The following is an 18961-nucleotide window of genomic DNA, read 5'->3' as shown; positions in this document are numbered from 1 at the left end:
TGATTTTTGTTAAGCAGACTGAGTTTTTCTTTCACCAACTGGCTTCTGATGTGACCGTACAAGAGAGGGAAAGAGCATCTGGGCAGCCTCAGGCAAGCCCCTTCCCTCTCTGAGCCTGTTTCATCAACTGTGAAATGGGAATACTGTCTTGCAGGATTGCTGAGGATTTCATGAGATGGTATGTGTGGAACAGATTTGAAACTGTGACGCCTAGTCCCAGTGTGAAGGGTGGCGGTGGTACTACTGGTGGCAAGAGCTGCAAGGATATGCGGCACTTTGTAAACAAATAAAAGACAACAATGTAACTACAACTCTTATTCATTTATTTAATTCTTTGTTTTGAGATAATTTCACACTTACAGAAAAGTTGCAAAAATAGTATAAAGAATTTCCATATTCCCTTCCCCTAGCATCCCCCAATGTTAAGGTCTTGTATAACTATAGTACAGTTATCAAAACTAAGAAATCAACATGGGTACAATACAGTTAACTAAACTACAGACTTTATTTGGATTATACCAGTTTTTCCACTGATGTCCTTTTTCTATTCCAGGATCCAGTGAAGGATCCCACATTGCATATAGTTGTCATTCTCCTTAGTTTCCTAAGAAGAATATATATAGTCTGTCACAGTTAATCATTAAAATAGTTTTGGAGGAAACGTCTTATTATTTATATTTTATAGATGATTAAACTGAATCTCAGAAAGGACACACACTACTTTAAGTAGCAGAAGCAGAAGTCAAACCCAGATCTCCTATATTCACTTCAGGACACCATGGTTATCTATCTGGGGAGTCGGGCATATATAACAAATGAGATAATAAAGCAAACAGTTGCCATTACTGGTATATGAAGTTCCACATTCAGATATTGAGAAATGTTAAAGGAGTCCAGCAGCGTAGCACATCGCACTCCGGCAAATCACATGCTTCTACACACCAGCGACTTGCTGTTTGTGCACCTCTGTGGGCTAGAAGCCACACACGGGGATTCAAAGGATAGGGGAACACGTTCCATCCTGCAGGACTCTGGCTCAAGCTCAACAAGTTAAAGGAAAAAGAAAGAAAGCCACCACAGCATGAGAATTCATTCAAGCTATAGCTAAACTTAGCCCTTTGGGGGCTGACCCTCCCCCAAGTAAGAGAGAATTCCGCTTTCCAACTGAAACATTGGCTCTTCCTGCCTGATGACCTTCAAACTGTGACATCGGCTCTTCCTGGTTCTATGGCAGCTTTTGGCCTTCAAACTCAAACTGGAGGAACATCAGCTCTGCAGATTTTGGACTTACCAGCCTCCTCCGTAATCACGTGAGCCAATTCTTTATGATAGATCTATATATACATTTAGATCTATTGGTTCTGTTTCTCTGGAAAACCCTAATATACTCCTGTGAAGCATCTTTTAGTTTGGGATTTTGGTTAGGTTGGTTTTGTTGTTTTATAAAAAGCCTAAGAAATACTGTTCTTGATTTGTTACTGTCATGACCCTTCTGGTAGGTGTTACATATGTACTATAATCACGCCGAATGTTGGAACAAGTACCTAGATTGCAAACATACCCGATATTTTGTAGGCCAACTCTGCACACATAATCTAATCTCACAGGCTGTTACTGCCTTTTAAACTCAAGTTCTTGACCATGTTTATTTAGTAAAACAAATAGTAGATGTGAACTAGGAGTGTTCACTGCCGTCTTCTCACACAAATCTGTCTGATACCAACAGCCATACTCGTCACCACCTCCAAGCCAGATTCAAATGGCTCGCTGAAAAGTCCCCATTGGTGTTCTGCTTTTTTTCCAGTTTTGCAAGGGAAAGCTTTGACTCTGAATTGGAAACCTCCCAGTGTAAGTAATTGCATTTGTTTTGTATTCTTTTAAACTAGGTAGATTTGCCAAAGTCATTGTCTTCTTTAACACAAAAATAGTCCAACATGGCTTCTCTGCCGAATGTTAATTAAAAAAAGGAAAATTAGAAGCTCACATGCTACCTAATTTTTTTTAAATCCCAATTCTACATCTTAAATGCATCTTGAAGAGGAAGTAATTATTAATAGCGTAATGAAAATGATGTTAGTGGATTTCGAATAAGTGAAAAAAAAACAATAATACCATATTGCAATATTGAACATTTAAATGATTATCTATTTTGCTCTCCCTTTCTCTTGCATCATTTGGGCTACTTCAAAGCGCGTGCTTGAGGAAAGGTTAGGAGATGTTTTTCATCTACACTTTCTGCCAGAGCCTTTCTTATGGATGAAAAAATTGGAAACTACTGAGATTAGTCTTCTGTGTTCTGCAATCCCTGTTTGCTTCTCCCTTCCTCATTATCACAAAGAGCAAAGTTAGCTGTAATCTGAGAGCATTTTCCCAACTTAGTTTATATTCACGTTAAGGGACAGCCACATTTGGGAAAAGCTGACAGCACTCACTTCTATTATTTGTATTAATCTTGAAGGATTTGGGCAAGTTCTCAAGGATAAATCCATTTTCCCCCTTTCAGGAAGGGTTGCCTCGAATTAGCCACCATGTCCCAGAAATAGCCTGTTGTAACTGCTTCCCAGTGTTGCCAGATGTTGGTTTATACAGACCTGCTGGGGACTGTTCCTCCTAGGCATGGCAGTTAGCACAACAAGCTTTTTGAGCCTAAGTAAAATATACCCAACAATGGCTGATCGAAGGGAGCTGTGCTGCTGCTGAATATCGGGTCTGGTTAAGAAATAATTCCAGGAACAGAAAGACTTCGCGAGTGCAAAGGAAGAGTCACGTAATTCTCAGTATTACCATTATGTGGTATTACGCTGAGCAGTAATGTTATAAATGTCTCAGAAGTATATCTGGGTCACCCACAGAACCACCATGAAGAGGATATCCCAGGACTGCCAGTCCGGATTGCCAGACAACAGTGCCGTGAAGCAGCAGCAGTTGCCCGCCTACCGGCTACAGCTCTCAGCCAACAAAATCCTCTCCGGCTTTTTTGCCACAGGCGTGTTCTGCCTTGGAGTGGGCGTCATCCTTCTGTTGTCTGCAAAGACCATCAAGGAAGTAGAGGTGTGTCCCATCTGACTTTTTTGCTGCAATTTCTAAGAATTTTCAGCTTTGGGACTATAAAGAGTGGTCAGTTTGAAAACCCAGCCCCTGGACAGGGAAGTGGATGAGACTGGAGCATCCCTTTTTCAGCTGGCAGGTGCAGATGGTGAAAGAGCCTCTATGTGGTGGCTTTGTTCATCCCTTCTCCCTCTGGAGGACAATCACTCTCACACTGGTCAGTTCAGCCACATTTGTTTACAGGGGCCTGGCAAAGTCAGGAGCTTTTTATGCTGTCAGAGTACTGAGCAAGTGACTGGTGGAGGCGGGAGGAGAGGCAAGACCAAATGACTGCCAGGGACCCGTGAATCATATTGATAAAAAGAGCGAAGAGCCAAAGATATAGGTCTTCAATTTTGCCCCACTTTCAAGCATTGTGTCTTTCCCTTTGCAAATAAATTCCATCTGAGATCATCGCTTTAATCCAGGAAAGGCAAGAACACAAATCTTTCTGGCCTCTAAAGGATACTTCGCAAAATAAACCAAGTTCTACTCAGAGTGAGAAAAGCGGAAGTTGAGCAGTGAACCCCTCAGTTACAAGCCTTTTGCCGATTTGACAGCAAGCTGTTGGAGGATGAGAAGCCCAGTAGCTGGTCTGAGGAGGGGGAGCTCAGATCTGGTCTGAGGCCATGCCCGCATTTGGTCTAATAAATTAAGTAAATGTTTCATGCAAATCAGCTCTGAGCAGGTTATGCGACATCCCAGACCGTATGACCTCCACTCTGAAGGCAGCCATGGAAAGCTCATCTATTCCATCTCCCCACATAGGCTAGTGGCAAAATTACCATGAAGGCCAAGTCTGTCAACCCTGATTTAACGTTCATGAGTGTCTGAAGGTACTCAGAGTTCTTCTGGGTGTGTAGATGAGTAAGGTTTGTAAGAGTTGAACTCCATCCTCAATGAGCTAATGATAGAGTAAGTAAGGTAGTGTGTGCGAAGAATGGAGAGCTCAGCCACGGCTGGCTTGTTTGCCACATCCACAACCCCTTCCTTGCACGTCACCAGTGCATACTAGGCACACACTTACTGAAAGAATGGATTACGGCAAATAGCAATGACTTCAAAGAAGAAAATTGCATTTCAGGTCCCACTCCTCCTACCAACACATACTGCTCTCTTGCCTTTCCACTGAAATTTTCTGTACCCCACCCCCCAGCTCCTGGCAGGTGCCCCTAAGTCCTCTTGAGTCCTCCAGTGTGGTAATGTAAACCACCAGGCGCCACCAAGTGACAAAGGCAAAATGGCAGGAGGGAAGTAAACCTGCCTTGTTGAAGGCGATAGCAAAGTAATTGGCTTACAAGGTTGATATTCATTTCCATAAAGTTCATCCTGTTTACTGTTCTATTTTCTCCTTCACCAACCCATTTCTGGTTCTTCCCCTCCCCTTCCCATGTCCTTCCAGCTTCCTCCCTTCTGGGCACCCATCCCCACCCTCTATAAAGTGCAGCCTCCATTAAGAGACAGCAGTTGCTGAATGGTGTCACCTTAGCGATGTGAGGAGAACCTCACTCCATGGTTGGCCAAGGCCACTCTGCAAACAACTTTCAACAGGATGATTTTATCATGATGTTAAGGGGATTTTCCAATTGACTTTTCTTTTAAGCCACTTCAGATAGGACTGTTTCTAACACTTTGCTTTTTTTTTTTTTTGGGTTTATTTATTTTATTTATTTATGGCTGTGTTGGGTCCTCGTTTCTGCTTGAGGGCTCTCCCCAGTTGTGGCAAGTGGGGGCCACTCTTCATCGCGGTGCGCAGGCCTCTCATTATCGCAGCCTCTCTTGTTGCGGAGCACAGGCTCCAGACGCGCAGGCTCAGTAATTGTGGCTCACGGGCCTAGTTGCTCCGCGGCATGTGGGATCTTCCCAGACCAGGGCTCGAACCCGTGTCCCCTGCATTGGCAGGCAGATTCCCAAACACTGCGCCACCAGGGAAGCCCCTAACACTTTGCTTTTATACAGGAAAATCAGAAACCACCCATAGAGGGCGATCCTCTTTTGCACATGGAAGTGTTTTGTTGTAATGGGTGGTAAGATGAAGTGTGTATCCCAGGCCAGTGTGGTCAACACACACCTAGTAGAAGAGGTCTGAGCTGGCTTTCCTCTTCTCACTTAGCCCTGGGGCACAACGAGAAAGTGCCCTTTTTGCAGTTTACTTTAAGCAAGAATGATAATTCCTGCCTTTCCAAAATTCTGTGAGGACCAGACTATGATCTTTGCTGTCATTTTAGAGCTATAGGTTTGAGCAGCAAAAGTAGACAGTAGATCAAAGACATGTTTCCCTTGTAAAATGTTTAGAGCTAGAAAACACCTTGGATATCATCTACTCAAAAATTACTTGATCATGAAAGACATTATTTTCTAATTCGGCGTTGATAGAACTCTCTCAAGAATCCATGGAGTAGTGTGTATACTACTAAAATGACCTCACAAATCAATTAATTGCTAGCCAAAATGATGCTGATGAACAAAATGTGGGCCCTGGAAGTTAAGTATTTAACTCAGGATCAGAGACTGGCTGAACTAGCACCCGTTGCCTCAGTCACAGTTCAGTGTGCTGTTGATATATCGGTCTCAGTTAGATACACCCCTGTTCTTTAATGCTTTTTAAAAATTAGAATGCAGTGTCACTAACAGAAAAGGCATCAGTATTTTTAAAAATAATAGTTCTAGTCTTGCTGCATACTTAAAGAATGATTTAAGTAAATATAAGCATCTAAGTACAATTAAGTAGCCTTTTGGCTAATCTTTAATTTAGTATTCACACTTTACCTCTTTGACTTCCAAACACCCAGTGACTTTGCAAGCATTCAAAATTCCTTCTTTCTTTCTTGTTACTCTTCTCTCCCAAAGAATCTAAAATCCCACTGGCAATTTACCGAAGAGAAAGCCAGTCCCTTGCTTCCCTGTTCCTTTCCCATTCCCAGACGTTTCTAATGACTCCTCAACACAGTGAGGAAAAAGCAGAAGCGACCAGCAGCACCTCACAGCCAGCCCTGGGAGCCTGGGATGAGCGTTTCCTGGAGCAGAAGGGAAACGCACAGCCTCGTGGCCTCTCTCGGAGCCCCCCTTCCCCACTCTCCTTCCAGTTCCATCTTCACATAACTGAGTCCTTGAGCCAGAGCTCACAGGATTTGCCCATTCGGGACACACTATCCTTTTTTAAAGAGTCCACTTATACCATTTTGCACAGAATTTAACTTTTAAAAAACAATATCACAACACTTTAAAAACAATTGCTTCACATGCATCGATAACTCTACATTTTGGAAACACTTCTTTTTTCTATGTTTGGTCATTTTTAATAACTTCCTCTAGATACCATGTAGAATAATTCACTAGTATAAATATTTTCCATACAATAAAATGGAAAAACAGTGAAGTGACTTTCCCATAACGCTGATTAGACTCAGGCTGCAGGCCCAGTTCTCATGAGTCACTGACTAATATTTTCCTAATGGTAACTTTTTATGATGGAGGCATAAGGCTTCATCACAGCAGGTTACATAAATATGTAGTAGAAACCCTGAACTCCAGGTAAGTGGCAAAATGCAGCTGGGTCCCCAAATGAAAGGCTGTAAGGAGACCCACTCGTCCCACACATCCGCAGAGCTGCCCTTGGTTCATGTCCCAGATAGCGCGCCCTTGACCTAGAAAGCTTGGAGACTTTGATGGACTCAGGACTTTAATTTTAAGATATGTACTCACATCCCTTTTTAATTAATAATTATTATTTTCCCTGCCTGACAGATTAATTACACAGAAAAATGTGCAAATTGTGCAAAACTGCGGGAAAATGCTGCTAATTTTGACAAAGAATGCAACTGCTCTATTCCCTTTTTCCTTCCAGAGACAATGAAGGTAAGTGAGATTCAAGAGCCTTCAATTGGCTATACGCTGCTCTACTCCTATTTAACATGTGGCAGTAAATTCATGATCTCCACCAAATGCTTTCCAAAACTGAAAATACAAGAAATAACGCAGGGTGGGAATGGGGGGGCAGGGATCTTATAAAGTATTGAGCTCATGTGCGACTCTCCCCCCCCACCCCCTTTTTTTTCTTTGGAATTTCATTCTTCTCCTTGTGTCTAAATTTCCAGATTCTTTACCCACCCAACTTTGTAACAATTCTTAACATCAATCAAACAGGTTCTATGCCAAATGTCAACACAGGAGGGGACCATAGAAATCACTGAATCTAACCACTCATTTTACAGTGAGAAGATTAATGGGTTGAGAGGTTAAGTGACTTGGCCAAGGTCACACAGTGAGTTAGTGTCAAAGGTCACACACCTGCGACTCTCCTTGCGTCCTCCCCTCCTAGTCATTCTACACGTGCAGTTGCCTAATCCCTAAGGCGACTCTTGGCCTGGCTGTCAGGCACTGTGAGAAATGCCACAGAAATATTAAGAGACATCCCTGCTTTTGGGCTGATTAAAGTCTCATGTTAGTCCAGGTCCTCTGAGAAGCAGATGCCAAGACAGGATTAGACATGCCAGAGATTTACTGGGGGAACTGCCTGCGAGGGAAAATATGGAGGAAGCTGGAGGAGGCTGGGAGAGCTGTCAGACCACAACACAGCTCTGACCCCTGGGAAGGAGAGGGAAGCAGAGTAGGAAGGAAGGAGGGACAGAGGGAGAGGAGGGTAGAGAGATGGGGAGGAGGGGAGGGAGGAGGGAAGACAGGTCTTAGACTGCAGAGTATTCTTAAGAAAGTTTCAGCAAGCCCAACAGAGAGTCCTTGCCTCAGTATCCCTATTGCTGAGCCGTTGTCTGGGAGCAGCAACGGGAAGCATGGCCTTGGTGCAAACATAGGATGACCTCAGAGCACAGCAGCCGCGTCCACCCCTCGATTACGCTCCCTGCAGTAGGAGATCAAGAGGCACCTTTTCAGGGCCACCACAGTCTTACTAGGTAGCAAAGACTTAATGAAATGAAAATGTATTTCGAGACTTCCCTGGTGGCGCAGTGGTTAAGAATCCGCCTGCTAATGCAGGGGACAAGGGTTTGAGCCCTGGTCCGGGAAGATCCCACGTGCCGCGGAGCAACTAAGCCCGTGAGCCACAACTACTGAGCCTGCGCTCTAGAGCCTGCGAGCCACAACTACTGAAGCCCGCGAGCCTAGAGCCCATGCTCCGCAACAAGAGAAGCCACAGCAATGAGAAGCCCATGCACCGCAACAAAGAGTAACCCCCGCTCGCTGCAACTAGAGAAAGCCCGCACAGCAACAAAGTCACAATGCTGCCAAATAAATAAATTTATAAAAAAAGAAAATGTATTTCCTGAAACTTTTCAAAGGTCCTGTCCTGTCCTCTGGACTCCGCACCTCTCCTCCCGTAGCACCTCCTCCCTAACCTGACCCGTCTCCCCTTCTTCCCCTGCATAGATGACTCTGCATGGGATGTTTCATGTGCAGGCAGGCCTTCTCTTGAGCTTGTCACTGAACATCCCATCCTCAAGGCCCTGCTTCCTCCCCATACCAGACTCATCGTCATCTCCTGAAAAACCCTCCTTACTTCCCTTTCTGGGAAAGATCCCATCACCAAGACTCAAAATTTTCCTCCTTGACTTTACCCCGCCCACTCCTTTCTCATCCAGACCTCTGATGTGTGGCTACTGTTCTGCAATCCCTGTCTCTCCCAACCACTTTCTCACTCCATTTTCTTGGCGTCGCCCCAGTTCAGTCCCTCCTGATCTAGTATCACAGCAACCTTAACTGCACATCTAGCCTTTGGCTTCTCCTACTTTTAGCCAGTTGTTATTTGCCAAATCAGTAGACCACACCCTGTCCCCCAAAATGTGCCCTCTTTCAGATTACTTTTCAATACCTGAGGCCCAGCCACCTTTTTTCATCTTTATCCTTGCAGGAGACCTTGTACTCCTGCCAAACTGACCAACTTGCTTTTCCATGATGCAACTCTTTATGTTCCTGCTGTTCTTTTGCCGAGAAAGTCTCCCCTCTCACTCCCACCTGTAAGATCTCACTTGTTTTAAGCCACTAATATCCAAACACTTCCTTGAGCCTCCTTTCCACTCATGTCTCCAGCAAGAATTTGCCCACATTTGTATCCTGAGAAGGCTGTTTCAACTCTTCTTATGGACTTACAATCGCCCATATAATATCCTGTAGACTCATTTCCTCTATTCACAGGAACCTCCCTGAGGAAAGGGACCATGCTTTACATGCCACACCACACAACTACACATCCAGACGTATCTGCACTACATACTCAACCTTCCCACCTGTTACCACAGGTGAACCACCCATGCTCCCATCTGAAGGCTCACCTCTCCTCTTGTGTGATAGATGCCAGCCTTTCTTGCCTTTATAAGGGCTTAACTCAGCAGTTGTCACCTCTCTATATCATCACATTTTCTCTCTACTGGATCATTCCCATCAGCACACAAACATATTATTTGACCTATCTTTTAGAAAACAAAAACGAAGTACTCTTCTATTCTCCCAAATTTCCCTGCCCGCTATCTGCCTATTTCTTTCCTCCCATTAGCAGGGAAACTCCTCAGAGGAGTCATCTCTCTTGGGTATTTCCAGTTCCTCTCTTCTCACTCACAAAGACCCACCCATGGCCCTAACACTCAGTGACATTGCGGGGTTACCAATGACTTCCTTGTGGATAAATCCAGTGCTCCGTCCTCAGTGCTTTGTCACCCACTGGACACAGGCAATCACTCCCTCGTCCTTGACATGCTTTCTTCTCTTGGCTTCCAGGAGACCTTACTCTCTTGGTTTTCCCCCTTGCTCTCTGGCTGCCCTTCTTTTTTTCTGTTTTAATTTATTTATTTATTTTTGGCTGCGTTGGGTCTTCGTTGCTGCTCACGGGCTTTCTCTAGCTGTGGCGAGTGGGGGCTTCTCTTGTTGCAGAGCACGGGCTCTAGGCGTGCGTGCTTCAGTAGTTGTGGCACGTGGGCTCAGTAGTTGTGGCTTGTGGGCTCTAGCACACAGGCTCAGTAGTTGTGGTACATGGGCTTAGTTGCTCCGTGGCATGTGGGATCTTCCCGGACCAGGGCTCGAACCCATGTCCCCTGCACTGGCAGGCGGATTCTTAACCACTGCGCCACCAGGGAAGTCCCCTGACTGCCCTTCTTTGGTTCCTTTGCTGTTCCTCCTATTTTCCCCAAACTCTTTATGTGGAGATCTGCAGGGCTTTAGTCATGGCCTTCAGTCTTCATCTCCTCTCCGTATGCACTCACCTCCTTGGAAACATCATCTACCTCCTAGGTTTAAATGCTATCGATTACCAATGCTCTGTTTTCTATCTCAGCTCAATGTTTCTAAAACTGAACTAATATCCACTTCTTCCCCTTACTTACTCTACGCCCATCCCCCAAAAAACCCTATTCCACCCACAGACAATCTCGGTTGAAAAGAACTCTGTCCTTCTGGTGCTCAGGCTAAAAGCCCAGGGGTCATTCTTGACTCCTTTCGTTCTTTCACACCTTGCATCCAATCCATCCTATTGGTTCTACCTTCAAAATATATCCAGAGTCTGCTCACCTCTGCCCACCTCTGCTGCTACTACCCAGCTCCATGCCACCCTCACATCTCACCTGGATTTCTACAGTAGCCTCCTATCAGGTCTCCCTGTTGTATCCATGTCTCAATAGAGCAGCCAGAGTGAACGTTTTAAATTATAAGTCATATCATGTTATTCCTTTGCTCAAAAATCCCTGCAATGGCTTCTCTCTCTACTCAGTGAAAAAGCCTAAGTCCTTACAAGGCCTATGTGATCTGGCTTCTTACCTCCTCCTAACCTCCTCTCTCCATTCTCTTCCCCACTCCCTCTCTGACCACACCGGCCTCCTCATTCCTCAAACAAGTCAGGCATTCTCTTCTCTGTACCTGACATCCACTCGGCTAACTCCCCTGCTGCCTTCAGGTCCTGTTTGGCTCAGCCATCACCTAATCAGGCCTACACTAGCCATCCTATTTCATACTTCATCCTGTCTGCTCACCCCAGCCCTGCACTCCTGATTCTTACTACCTTACTGTAATTTCCATTTTTTCCATAGTACTTATCACCTTCCAACTTACTATATAAATTAACAGTTTATTATATGTATTGTTTATTGTCTGTCTCTCACTATTGTATCCCAAGCACCTATAACTATGCCTGACATCCTGTAGTTGCCCAATTAATGTTTATTGAATGAACATAAGAATCTTTGCTTCCTTCACAGGGGCATAGCACAGTATGTTTTACGTGGTAGATGCTTAGAAAATGTTTGCTGAAATTTTAAATGAATGGAAAAAAAGATAAAGTGATAAATTATATTGCTTTATGCTCTAGGAAGCTTTGGTTTTATGTGTCCCTTTCCTATTTCCCCCTTGATCCCAGGTGAAAGCATGTTGGCATCAGTAATAATCTGAATACATCTGTGTCTCTAATCATTTTTGTGAGTAAGTCTGATGTAAATTATGAGAAAATTACTGAGTTGTACTTGAGTTGTAAGTGATATCTATATAAAGTCCCGGGAGGGAAGATTTATATCTGTGCTCTTTTGTTAAAGGTCAAAATTCTAGTTCTCTACAATTGTGTACTTTCTTGCCTTCCATAACTCACCATGCTGCCCCCACAAAGTAAAAGTTAGTGTTGCTTTTTTTTTTTCTTTAAACATTGGATATTTATTTTCTCACAATTCTAGAAATCAGAAGTCTGAAATCAAGGTGTCAGCAGGATTGGTTCCTTCTTGGGGGGCACAGGGTGCTCAAAATTTTGAAGAAAAAAAATCCAAAAGATAAAACCTTAAAGGGCTTCAAGTTCCCATCTGTCTGTGTCCTTTGAAATCCTAAAGGCAAATAAGTGTTACCAGCTGCTAACCATTCCTTTGAGGCAAAGGCTTTCTCATAAAAATCTAACCAAACTACTCAGGGCAAGCACAGAGCCTTCTGCCCACAAGTTCACACACATTACACACGCTAGATGACAAATCCACGCACGGCTCTCTGCCTTAAACTAGGAATCCTGCACCAAGTACCACGGAAGAAAAGAAACACTATAAAGTGCATTATGCCTCCAGGACTAATCAAAAAGATGATGATCTTGGAGGCCTTGTAAAATCTTGGACAAAGAATTATTGAAAAAAGTTTATTAAAACACTTCTGTCTCCAGCATGTGAGTGTTCTCTATTTATTTTGTCATGTTTATATGAGTATATAACTTTGGGTTAGTAGAATGCTCTTTTTAGCTTCCAAGAAAATGTATGGTAAGTTCCATTCCATGGATTTCATATTTTCTGTAGTTATGGGTCATCAGTAGAGGTTCCCTCCTTTGGTGAGGAAATATAATCTGTCATTCCTGCTATGCCTGGCTTGTTCACCTTCACATCCACGCTCTCTGTTTACGATGTTGTAGCCCGCCTCTTAGGGCCCAGCATCTCCCTTTCTCAGTGTTCCAGAGGCTTTTCTCTTACCAGGGACTAAGCTCTTCAGCCTTTGTTGTTTTCTGTAACTGGTCACACTTACCATGACCTTTATTTTCAGCCTAACCTGGGTACCAGCTCTCATCTTCCATACTCATCCTCTTAAAGGTCCTTAGGGCGAGGCCAAATTTGCATAGCATAAAAGAATCAGTTGACTCAGGGAACTGTAAAGGAATACTTTTGTATTTCTAGCACTGAACATAGCACCTGACATATGGGAGGCACTTAATAAAATTTAGGCCTTCATATTTTTAGATGCATACCTTCATTATTTTGGAGGTAGATAGAATATTAATTATAAATAGCTACCTTCGACATTTACATTTGCATCGTATGTGCTGTTAGTAAAATCTGTATCAAGCCCACTTGGAGAAGTTCTAGGGGGCTTCCCTGGTGGCGCAGTGGTTAAGAATCCACCTGCCAACGCAGGGGACACGGGTTTGAGCCATGGTCTGGGAAGATCCCACAAGCCGCGGAGCAGCTAAGCCCGTGCGCCACAACTACTGAGCCTGCGCTGTAGAGCCCACATGCCACAACTACTGAGCCCACATGCCACAACTACTGAAGCCCAGGCTCCTAGAGCCTATGCTCTGCAACAAGACAAGCCACCTCAATGAGAAGGCTGCGCACCGCAACGAAGAGCAGCGCCCTTGTGCAGTAATGAAGACCCAATGCAGCCAAAAATAAATAAATAAATAAAAACTTTAAAAAAAAAAAAAAAGAAGGAGAAGTTCTAGGGCCTTGGTATTTCACCATGAATGTAGAAGCACAATGGTAGCCTGTGAATGGGCAGCCTCATTCGGCAAAATCCATGAAAAGGCCCATCTCTCATGGCCACAAGGCTGCTTATTGCTAAGGTGAAAACCACCTTTCTTCTAGATCAGTGAACTATTCCATCTTTTTGTCCATAACAAATGGTTCACCATTTCTTAACCAAGTATAATATGCCACAGTACTGTGCTAGATCCTGGTGATAAAAAGACAACACCGGAGCTGGACACCAAGGAGCTGGACTTATGTCTTTCACATGGGCAATCGTGAACATGCGCCTAAACATGCTCAGTGGCTCCAACTTTAAATTATGTTTCATGGATTTGCTTTGAGACCATGTGAATTTGATGCTTACCGCAACCCCTAGGCAAAGCATCTTTCCTAGTATTGCTGGGAAATATTTGTAAAATCAAATTTTATATATTGAGAATACAAAGCCTAGTTATAAAATTTTTTCAAGGCAAGAATGTGGTAGCCCTTACAAAAACATTAAAAATAAGTTATGTAGTCATTTTAATAATTTTGTATAGACCAGGATTTTCCAATACTGATTTTTAAAAATAATTTCTTGGGTTTCTATCTGATATAAAGAAACTTTCAGTTCACATCAATATTTTTTGGTACTACTTTTTTTTTTTTTTTTTTTTTTTTTTATTTCTGGCTATGTTGGGTCTTCATTTCTGTGCGAGGGCTTTCTCTAGTTGCGGCAAGTGGGGGCCACTTTTCATCGCTGTGCGTGGGCCTTTCACTGTCGCGGCCTCTCTTGTTGCGGGGCACAGGCTCCAGACGCGCAGGCTCAGTAGTTGTGGCTCACGGGCCTAGTTGCTCCGCGGCATGTGGGATCTTCCCAGACCAGGGCTCAAACCCGTGTCCCCTGCATTGGCAGGCAGATTCTCAACCACTGCGCCACCAGGGAAGCCCGGTACTACTTCTTATATTTTAAAACTCTTGTCCATGTTTATTAATATTTCAGTTTATTTTTCTCTCTTCTTACATCTTGCTGTTCTCCTCTACAGGGTAATGTTTATATGTACTACAAATTGTATGGCTTCTATCAGAACCTCTATCGATATATTCTATCCAGAAGTAATAGCCAACTGGTGGGTACAGATGTAAAGGTAAGGCTTTATTTAACTGGGTATAATACTCTTTTTTTTTTTTTTAAGCCAGATGGATCTTTCAGTCTAAAAGACAGTATGGAAAATAAACTCAAAAGCTAAGTATTTACAAGACAGAAATGCTCATTTCATTCTTGCGTGACCTGAAGGGGCTGAGTATTCAGGATAACTGCTATTGAGAAGGAGCACTTGCCCTCTTCAGAGCAGGAATGTGAATCTTGTCCAATTAGATGTTTATCCTTTCATGCACCGACCATTTTTTTATTTGACAGCATTTTATATTAAAACCAGATACATATTGGACTGCCCAAGTCTTGGTAATAATTAATGTGTCAGAAGGGCAAATCTTCAAGTACCTTTCAACCACAATTCAGGATTTATGTTTCTCTTAATAAAGTTGATGGCATACTGGAGCTGCTTCAAACAGTAGAGTTTTTTGCTTCTTTGAATGACTGACACATCAATTAGATTTCAATATTATTTTCTCATACTTAATTTCTGTAGTTATCTTTAAAGTTGCCCATTTTAGTTGATGGATGCACCAACCATTTTGATAGTAACCTTGAGTGATTGGTCTCAGCCTAGCTCACTCTATATCCACCATTGTCCTTTTTTATAACTGGGGGCTTCAATCAGCCTAGTTTAAGGAAACTGGGCTCTACTTGATTGAATAAAAGCCTTTGGTTTAATGAATATTCTTTCAGACCTAAGATTACAAAATTTAACTCTTGGTAAATGATATTCAGCATGCTGGCAAGAAAAGCTAGAAGGAAACCTTTTCTATACTGGCATTATATAACAGGGTTAACCAAATGGTTTTTAGCAGCCACTCTTTTTAAAATGTATTCTTGTAGTTAGGTGGGTGGATTTCCCTGTGATAAGTCATCCAACTGTAGACTCACAATTTATATACTTTTTAGAATGTAAGTTACACTCCAATAAGAAAAACCTTTTAAAAATATATTCCACTGTGGGCTTAGTGTGGTATTTAGCACAGCAAGCAGAGTAAAATTTCTTCCTGCAGACATATTTGGTATGCTATGTACTGTTAATGAGGAAAGAAACTACACACACGTGCATGTACACACATACATATCTCCAAAACACAAAAATTTTCTAGTCTAGGTGAGCCAGCAGCCTGGGAACAGCAGGTAGCAGCCCATAATCTCAATGTGTGCCAGTGGATCATCATGGGTTGATTTACACTGCCAGTATTTTCACTTCCAGCATTTTAAGAGATTTTACCAAAAACACTTATTCCTGTATCATTTCTCATCCAGGATGTTAGAAACTGTGCTCCATTCAAAACCTCCCACAATGGGATCCCCATCGCTCCTTGTGGTGCTATTGCCAATAGCATGTTCAATGGTAGGTGTCTTTTCCTATCTCCATCATCTTCCCTTTCATGAGTGTGTGACAATCTAAATATCCAGAAGATTACTCCTGCAGCTGAGTGGCAGTTTATTTTTTTTTTAACATCTTTCCTGGAGTATAATTGCTTTACAGTGTTGTGTTAGTTTCTGCTGTAAAACAAAGTGAATCAGCTATATGCATCCCCTCCGTCTTGCATCTCCCTCCCAACCTCCTTATCCCACCCCTCTAGGTGGTCGCAAAGCACCGAGCTGAACTCCTGTGCCACGCAGCTGCTTCCCACTAGCTATCTATTTTACATTTGGTAGTATATATATGTCAATGCTACTCTCTCACTTTGTCCCAGCTTACCCTTCCCCCTCCCTGTATCCTCAAGTCCATTCTCTAGTAGGTCTGCGTCTTTATTCCCTTCTTGCCCCTAGGTTCTTCGTGACCATTTTTTTTTTTTTTTTTTGATTCCATATATATGTGTTAGCATACGGTATTTGTTTTTCTCTTTCTGACTTACTTCACTCTGTATGAGAGACTCTAGGTCCATCCAACTCACTACAAATAACTCAATTTCGTTTCTATTTATGGCTGAGTAATATTCCATTGTATATATGTTGCACATCTTCTTTATCCATTCATCTCAATGGACACTTAGGTTGCTTCCACGTCCTGGTTATTGTAAATAGTGCTGCAATGAACATTGTGGTACGTGACTCTTTTTGAATTATGGTTTTCTCACGGTATATGCCCAGTAGTGGGATTGCTGGGTCATATGGTACTTCTATTTTTAGTTTTTTAAGGAGCCTTCATACTGTTCTCCATAGTGGCTGTACTGATTTACATTCCCACCAACAGTGCAAGAGGGTCCCTTTTCTCCACACCCTCTCCAGCTTTTATTGTTTGTAGATTTTTTGATGATGGCCATTCTGACCGTTGTGAGGTGATACCTCATTGTAGTTTTGATTTGCATTTCTCTAATGATTAGTGATGTTAAGCCTCCTTTCATGTGTTTGTTGGCAATCTGTATATCTTCTTTGGAGAAATGTCTGTTTAGGTCTTCTGCCCATTTTTGGATTGGGTTGTTTGGTTTTTTTGATATTAAGCTGCATGAGCTGCTTGTATATTTTGGAGATTAATCCTTTGTCAGTTGCTTTGTTTGCAAATACTTTCTCCCATTTTGAGGGTTGTCTTTTGGTATTGTTTATGGTTTCCTTTGCTGTTCAAAAGCTTTTAAGTTTCATAGGTTGCATTTGTTTGTTTTTTTTTCCATTCCTCTAGGAGGTGGGTCAAAAAGGATCTTGCTGTGATTTATGTCATAGAGTCTTCTGCCTATATTTTCCTCTAAGAGTTTTATAGTGCCTGTCCTTACATTTAGGTCTTTAATCCATTTTGACTTTATTTTTGTGTATGGTGTTAGGGAGTGTTCTAATTTCATTCTTTTACATGTAGCTGTCCAGTTTTCCCAGCACCACTTATTGAAGAGGCTGTCTTTTCTCCATTGTATATTCTTGCCTACTTTATCAAAGATAAGGTGACCCTATGTGCATGGGTTTATCTCTGGGCTTTCTATCCTGTTCCATTGATCTATAGTTCTGTTTTTGTGCCAGTACCATACTGTCTTGATTACTATAGCTTTGTAGTATAGAATGAAGTCTGAGAGCCTGATTCCTCCCGGTCCATTTTTCTTTCTCAAGATTGCTTTGGCTATTAGGGGTCCTTTATGTTTCCATACAAATTTTGAAATTTTTTGTTCTAGTTCTGTGGAAAATGCCATGGGTAGTTTGATAGGGATTGCATTGAATCTGTAGATTGCTTTGGGTAGTAGAGTCATTTTCACAATGTTCATTCTTCCAATCCAAGAACATGGTATATCTCTCCATCTATTTGTATCATCTTTAATTTCTTTCATCAGTGTCTTAGAGTTTTCTGCATACAGGTCTTTTGTCTCCTTAGGTAGGTTTATTCCTAGGTATTTTATTCGTTTTGTTGCAATGGTAAATGGGAGTGTTTCCTTAATTTCCCTTACAGATTTTCCATCCTTAGTGTATAGGAATGCAAGAGATTTCTGTGCCCTAATTTTGTATCCTGCTACTCTACCAAATTCATTGATTAGCTCTAGTAGTTTTCTGGTAGCTTCTTTAGGATTCTCTATGTATAGTATCATGTCACCTGCAAACAGTGACAGTTTTACTCCTTCTTTTCTGATTTGGATTCCTTTTATTTCTTTTTCTTCTCTGATTGCTGTGGCTAACACTTCCAAAACTATGTTGAATAATAGTGGTGAGAGTGGGCAACCTTGTCTTGTTCCTGATCTTAGTGGAAATGGTTTCAGTTTTTCACCATTGAGAATGATGTTGGCTGTGAGTTTGTCATATATGGCCTTTATTATGTTAAGGTAGGTTCCCTCTATGCCCACTTTCTGGAGAGTTTTTATCATAAATGGGTGTTGAATTTTGTCAGAAGCTTTTCCTGCATCTATTGAGATGATCATATGGTTTTCCTTCTTCAATTTGTTAATATGGTGTATCACATTGATTGATTTGCGTATACTGAAGAATCCTTGCATTCCTGGGATAAACCCCACTTGATCATGATGTATGATCCTTTCAATGTGCTGTTGGATTCTGTTTCCTAGTATTTTTTTGAGGATTTTTGCATCTATGTTCATCAGAGATATTGGCCTGTAGTTTTCTTTTTTTGTGACATCTTTGTCTGGTTTTGGTATCAGGGTGATGGTGGCCACGTAGACTGAGTTTAGGTGTGTTCCTCCCTCTGCTATATTTTGGAAGAGTTTGAGAAGGATAGGTGTTAGCTCTTCTCTAAATGTTTGATAGAATTCGCCTGTGAAACCATCTGGTCCTGGGCTTTTGTTTGTTGGAAGATTTTTAATCACAGTTTCAATTTCAATGCTTGTGATTGGTCTGTTTATATTTTCTATTTCTTCCTGGCTCAGTCTAAGAAGGTTGTGCTTTTCAAAGAATTTGTCCATTTCTTCCAGGTTATCCATTTTAATTGGCATACAGTTGCTTGTAGTAATCTCTCATGATCCTTTGTATTTCTGCAGTGTCAGTGGTTACTTCCCCTTTTTCATTTCTAATTCTGTTGATGTGAGTCTTCTCCCTTTTTTTCTTGATGAGTCTGGCTAATGGTTTATCAATTTTGTTTATCTTCTCAAAGAACCAACTT

General features: G+C 42.2%; 1 protein-coding gene across 1 annotated transcript in view; it reads left to right on the top strand.

The window, feature by feature from the left end:
* Positions 1–1148: 1148 nt before the first annotated feature.
* The window catches only part of LOC118894764 (cell cycle control protein 50C-like), a 31336-nt gene continuing 13523 nt past the window's right edge, over positions 1149–18961 (top strand). The window contains exons 1-6 of the mRNA XM_036851284.1: positions 1149–1310; positions 1805–1848; positions 2853–3051; positions 6835–6945; positions 14312–14413; positions 15694–15781. Coding sequence (XP_036707179.1) covers positions 2860–3051; positions 6835–6945; positions 14312–14413; positions 15694–15781 — 493 coding nt within the window. The 5' untranslated portion in view covers positions 1149–1310; positions 1805–1848; positions 2853–2859. The remainder of the gene's footprint in view (positions 1311–1804; positions 1849–2852; positions 3052–6834; positions 6946–14311; positions 14414–15693; positions 15782–18961) is intronic.

This window comes from Balaenoptera musculus, chromosome 4 (assembly GCF_009873245.2).
Source record: "Balaenoptera musculus isolate JJ_BM4_2016_0621 chromosome 4, mBalMus1.pri.v3, whole genome shotgun sequence".
In the NCBI taxonomy this organism is placed as follows: domain Eukaryota; kingdom Metazoa; phylum Chordata; class Mammalia; order Artiodactyla; family Balaenopteridae; genus Balaenoptera; species Balaenoptera musculus.
The sequence above is the reverse complement of the archived record's forward strand: the minus strand, read 5'-3'. Positions and strand labels throughout refer to the sequence as shown.